General features: G+C 31.5%; 1 protein-coding gene across 1 annotated transcript; it reads right to left on the bottom strand.

The window, feature by feature from the left end:
• Window positions 1–1,923: 1,923 nt before the first annotated feature.
• On the bottom strand, window positions 1,924–5,477 carry Prx4 (Peroxiredoxin 4). Its single transcript, XM_088262643.1, has 4 exons — window positions 4,988–5,477; window positions 4,795–4,912; window positions 3,097–3,502; window positions 1,924–2,480 (listed from the first exon to the last, which is right to left on the bottom strand). Exons 1-4 carry the CDS (start codon window positions 5,157–5,159, stop codon window positions 2,424–2,426), a joined length of 753 nt encoding a protein of 250 aa, XP_088118769.1. The 5' UTR covers window positions 5,160–5,477; the 3' UTR covers window positions 1,924–2,423.
• Between the last annotated feature and the right edge of the window lie 666 nt (window positions 5,478–6,143).

Raw genomic sequence — 6,143 nt, 5'->3', positions numbered from 1 at the left:
TGTATGTGTTTTAATCATTTAGATACTTTACATATATTATGTACAATTTGAATGTGTATAAAAAAAATGCAAAACGGAAAGCAAAATTATGATACATGACTACAAATAAATTTTAAAAACTAATGTTTAATTCGAAATTCGATTTAAGTCGAAATGCGATCCCTCAGACGAATGTGTGGCAAAACGATGTTTGATAGATGTTCGAATGATGAAATAAGGAAAGAATGTTGAAATAAGGAAAGAATGAAAGAAGGCTGAGATAAGCATTTTCGATAAAATTAAGAAAGGTGTGTTGAGATGGTTTGGACATGTGGAGCGTATGAGTGAAGAAAGAACGGTTAAACAAATTTATGGGTCGAATGTAGTTGGAAAAAGAAGCAGAGGACGACCGAAGAAAACTTGGCACAATCAGGTATGTCAAATACTTGAAAGCGGCCGGGTCAGGAGTCGTAATAATCGTCGGGTATGTATGAGGAGATGCATGAATGTAGAAGAGGTAAAGAATGTTTGCAAAGACAGAGTGGTGTGGCGTTCGATTCTCTCTGCCTACCCCTGCGGGGAAGCGGCGTGATGGTTAGTTAGTTAGTTATGTTTAATTCTAGTATTCTTTGCGTATGTAAAGTAAACACTAAAACGATTAAGTAAAAAATAAAGATATTTACATGCATAATTTGTAAATTGTAGTGAGTTTTTTAATCTGCTAATAAAATTTGGTAATTTGTATAACCAAAACAATAAATGCTTTTTCTTTCTCAATTCTTCTGGCCCTCATCCGCACCTTAACTCATGAAAGGTTTTGTTTTAAAAATACAATAATTTAAAAGGGAACCTTTTCTTTATAAAATGCTTTAATTTTTATTTTTTGTTATTATTTGAACTTGTCATTTAAAAAAAAAAAATTATGTATGTATATCAATCAATATATCTGTATTAAGACATTACGAACGGGTGTTTTTTATGCCTGTGGACCGCTGAATTTGATAATTATGTACATATGGTTAAGACCTTAATAAAGAGATTGGAATATCTTCTTCTTCTTTTTGTAGATCTTAGGGATCTATTTGTGCCTCCGCATGTCGCTCTTGGGATGTTGACTCCCAGCTGTCTTTCCATCTTTTCGGAGGTCTGCGTCCTTCAGGGTTACCTTGAAGGGCGATACGTGGAGGTCTGTCTTCTGACATTCTGTTTATATGTTCGTTTTTATCGGAATATAATATATGAATATATAAAAAATCTTTTTCCCGATGATCGCCCCAAGTAAATAAACCGCATTATAATAACTCTGACGCAATTCGCTGATAAATTCACCTTTTTGAAATGTTTTTTTTGTTGTTGTTGAGTTCTTTAAGAAACAAACAAATTTAAATAAAAATTAATGCAGGCTTTTTACTTTTGTTGTTAAATTGTCAAATCATCTTCGAATTTATAAGTATGTTATTTTATATTTAATATTGCCCGAGAAATGAATTGTGGCATCACATATCACTCACTCCTTTCGACAATGTCATATACCAAAAAACTTGATTTTTCAGGATATTGTATTTAAAGTTTAAAAATATAATACAATGTATTAAAAATAAATGTCACGCCACTTATTGAACTTTTTACTGTGCAACAGATCTTTTTAGGTGAAACCTGAAGGTTTTTTCTCCATTTGAAAAACATTTAGCATATTAAAAAAAAAATTAAACAGTACGTTTTCTTCTGCAAAAACAACACTTTCTGCCCTGTAGCGGGTAAATATTAAGTTAAAAATACACCGCTTTTGCTGGGATATAGTACATTTTCTGGGCATTCCGAAAACTGAAAATTTACAATTTTTTATTTATGAAATTCTTGAAAGGAGTGAGCGATATGACGTTGTTGAAAGGAGTGAACGATATATAAGTTCATATTGGAAAAAACACAAATAAAATATCGGCATAATTTGTAAAATTTATTGATATTTTGTATAATTTTCACATAAAATTTAGCTACTCAAAAATGGAATTTTTGTCTTTTACCTAATACATATAAATAATACCCAAAACATGTGTGATGGCAGTTTAGAATTTTTCTAAATTCAATTAAACTTAAATCCAATACCTATTGTAAATCTATTCTACCACAAACCAAAGAATGATTGCTTGTATCCCGAAATCCGGAATGGAATTTTTTCAACTGATTCAACTGGAATTCAAAACACTTAACAAAATAATTTTAAAATAATAATAATTACACTTGTATATACATAATACCACATTCTTAATATTAATACGTAGGGTGGCATATATAATTTAATATTTTTAAAAAAAAATAAATTGTAATGACTTTTTTACAATTTTATAACTATAGTATTATTTTGTCATAGATTTGTTTGAACTCAGCATGTGATGATTTAACTGTGATGTATGTGTTCATATGTCGTAGGATATGTTTTTGTTTTAGTTATTTGGCACCTTCTCGAAGTACTTCTTCTTTTCAACGGGATTTGGAATAATCTGTTGGAAAAATCAAAGAGTTAACTTAACCATACAGAAAAAAATATTATATGTCAAATATCAAGTTCTGCATCACAAACAAACAGTAAGAGCATTCTTCATAAATTAAAAAAAGCATCATAAATAGTCCATACTTTCATGTAAATATTCCTAACCTGTCTAGGAGTGAGTTCTGCGGACAAAACTGTATCTGGGGAGTGAGTTTTTTTAAAAAAATTTTACTTTTATGTTTATCATAATGAACGCTATAAGCAACATGCATATTTCTTAAATATTTTTTTTTACACCAGAAACATGTTTAATGTCAAAATTATCCATATTTTTTTTGAAGAGTTTTCTTTGACAGCGTCATTACGATGACGTCACACAAACTTTATTCAAAGTAAAATGTAGTGGGTAAAAAAACATGAAAATAATCTTAAGTGTAGTTTTAGTATTTAAATACAACCACAGATAGCAGTAAAAGTCCCATTTTAAAAGTCACCGGGCATTAGTTATAAGCGCGGTCATAATCCTTTGAGGAAAGTTTTGTTTGGACGACCATGTAGGCCACACTCTTGGATGGGTCAAGGATAGTGAAATATTTTTAAGGTGGATAATTGGTATGTGAGTTTACCGTATCTTGTCCTGGTTTCCATCCTGCGGGACAAACTTCGCCGTGATTATCGGTGTATTGGAATGCCTGAACCAGTCTCAACGTTTCGTCAACTGATCTTCCCACCGGAAGGTCATTCATGGTAATCTGCCTGAGGACCCCCTTGTCATCGATGATGAACAGCCCTCTCAGAGTGTGTCCCAGGTCCTCCAAGTAGACTCCATAGTCTTTGGAAATTTCATGGGAAAGGTCGCTGAGTAAGGGGATATCGATTTTTCCCAAACCGCCTTCTTTACGGGGAGTGTTGATCCATGCCAAATGGGTGAAGTGAGAATCTACAGAACATGCCACTACTTCAGCGTTTAACTTTCGGAATTCATGAGCTCTGTCGGAGAATGCCAGAATTTCCGTAGGGCACACGAAGGTACTGTAAAATGAAAAAAATATAAATTAGTAAACGTAGATATTATAAACAAACAAACCCCAGAGGACACCCACGCCGCGAATATCTTTACGACTTATACGAGAATATGGGCTGTTCAACATATGAGGAACTGAAGAGGGTTTCACATAATAGACCGGAATGGCGAAGTAGTTGTCATTTGTTGCTGCAGACCAATCCATAGAATTGAGACCACAGAAGAAGATATTACTGCTTCACATAAAAATCTGCCACAAGTATTTTTAACACATACAGAAAAGGCTTTGGCAATAGATTATTAAGTAACTAAAATGTATTGAAACCATAAAAAATAAAGGTATGTGAATTTTTTTTAGGTAAGTTGGCTAAAATTTACGACTAAGATCAAGACAGGCGCCGTTGCATAATAAGGTAGATGCTCAACTGTGAAATAGGTGTCGTGGGTTCAAATCCCGCTAAATAAATTCGAGAAACATCTATTTATCCGCACTGGGTTTTTTCATTTCAAGGACACATTTAGGTTAAAATTTTCTGTAGAATTTTCATGTGGTTGATATTATTTATAGTTTCTATTCACAGATATACGATAAAGCATTTATAAATCATTAATTAAAAAAATTAAGACTAAATTGCGAGAATCTTTATTATTAATCCATTATTTGTGTTTCGATGCATTCCGCATCATTTTCAAACACTGGTGTTTTGAAAATAGTGCAGAATGCATTGAAACGTGTGTCACAATAGATTTTAAGGAATAGTGGTATTTATAACAATATTTTTATATTTTCAATGATATTTTTAAATTAGTGTAAAAATATGTGAGTTGTGACGGTTCAATGTTTAAGTTATTATAAATAATCTTTTATTGGGATTTAATTGAATTAGAGCAACATAAAAAAACGGTAATATGATATTATCACTAAACATAGATAAGTGTTTCAGTTAAAATGATAAAAAAGAAGATAAAAAACGATGTCTGAACATTAATGATTAATGTAAATGCAAATTTATTTTGTAAAGAGCAAACAACAGCTGTGAAGACTAAAATAGTTATATGCAACAATAAATATGAATATTAATTAAACCTAGATACGCTTACAATTTATTGAATATTATTATACAATATTACTTGACCCTTTCTTATCACGAAATCATCAAAGGTCTAAATAAACTCGAGAGTTTTCAATCGATATGTAACAATAAATTATCGTAATAATTGAATGCAATGTATTTCAAAACTTTGTTAAATAATATATTTATTTTATTGGCATTATAAAATAAATAATAGTAATACTTACAAATCTAAAGGATAAAAGAAGAAAACAAGATATTTTCCTCTGAAGCTCGATAAAGATAACTGTGTGAATTCACCATTTACCACAGCGGTAGCTTCCCATGCAGGGGCCGGTTTTGATACTAAAATAAACAAATATCATGAATTTCAAAAACATATTATCAATTAAATAACAGTTTCAAAATATTTCTACTTACTGACAGCCTTCGTAAATTGCAATTTGTGGTCTATTTTCTTATTTCCCTCGGGAAAAACATTGCCACCGGCAAATGAGTGACACGTCCCATCGTCGTTAAAAAACGAATTGAATGCGTTAGATTCACATATGAAATAACCTAAACACAGCACATATAGAAGCCTAGACCACATGTTACAATAGTTGTGATGAAATAAAGTAATATTTATGAAACTAAATATAATTTATTGAGATTATAATTTAAAACATGCCACCTGTCAAGTTATTTTGACTTTTCGGAATTGGAATTTGGTTCGAAGCTACAATATTTTATGCTGCTATATTCACATCATATACCAAACGTAGAAAGAATCGAGTAAAAATGATCGAAATATATTTCCGATTCTTAAAATAATCGGAATGTTCAATGTTCTGATTGTTTCGAGAATGCCTCCGAGAGACTTATTCAATTATTATTTCTGACGTTTTGTATACAAAAAAATCGAGAGACCTCATCAAAAGCTTAGAAATGGTTTGTTTAGGAAAAAATAAGGTTTCATGATAGCAAAATATCCTAAGTACCTTTTTTGCCGTCGTGGTTGATACAATATGCTCGTGAAATAATGTATCTATTCATTTTTTAAATTTTATTAATCGATTCCGTGATTTCGATTCCTGAATATTTCGATTAATTCCTTTACGGTTAAAGCCGATACTAAACCCTAAACATGGTCTGCTATTGAGTATAAACTAAAACGTCTTTTTCCATGCATAGGATAAAACAAACTTTATTTTGAAATCTTCAAAATTATGTAAACGATGATAACTCAGAAACTGGGTATTTTGAGTAAATAACGCAGAAATACTATAGGGTCCGCCATCTAAAGTTTTTTTTTTCAACTAGTGCTTATTTCGTGAATGGTAACACTTAGCTCATGTCTGATTTGACAGATAATTAGTTTTATCCTTCCGCTAAGCGAATATGGTTGTGTATACGCTTGAACAACGCTGGGAAATATTGCGACATTACTTTGAAAATCAAGGGTCCGCCAAATAACTTTTTTTTTTTGAAAATGCTATAAAAAACATCGAGTGTAGCTTCGGCTGTGTGGCACGTAGCGCCGTCCTGTTGAAACCAAATGTTGCCAATATCCTCCTCTTCAATTTTTGTGAACAAA

The sequence above is a fragment of the Brachycentrus maculatus genome, unplaced genomic scaffold (assembly GCF_059751285.1).
Source record: "Brachycentrus maculatus isolate JH-2025_06_01 unplaced genomic scaffold, ASM5975128v1 h1tg000186l, whole genome shotgun sequence".
Lineage (NCBI taxonomy): Eukaryota > Metazoa > Arthropoda > Insecta > Trichoptera > Brachycentridae > Brachycentrus > Brachycentrus maculatus.
This window is presented reverse-complemented; position numbering and strand designations above follow the sequence as displayed.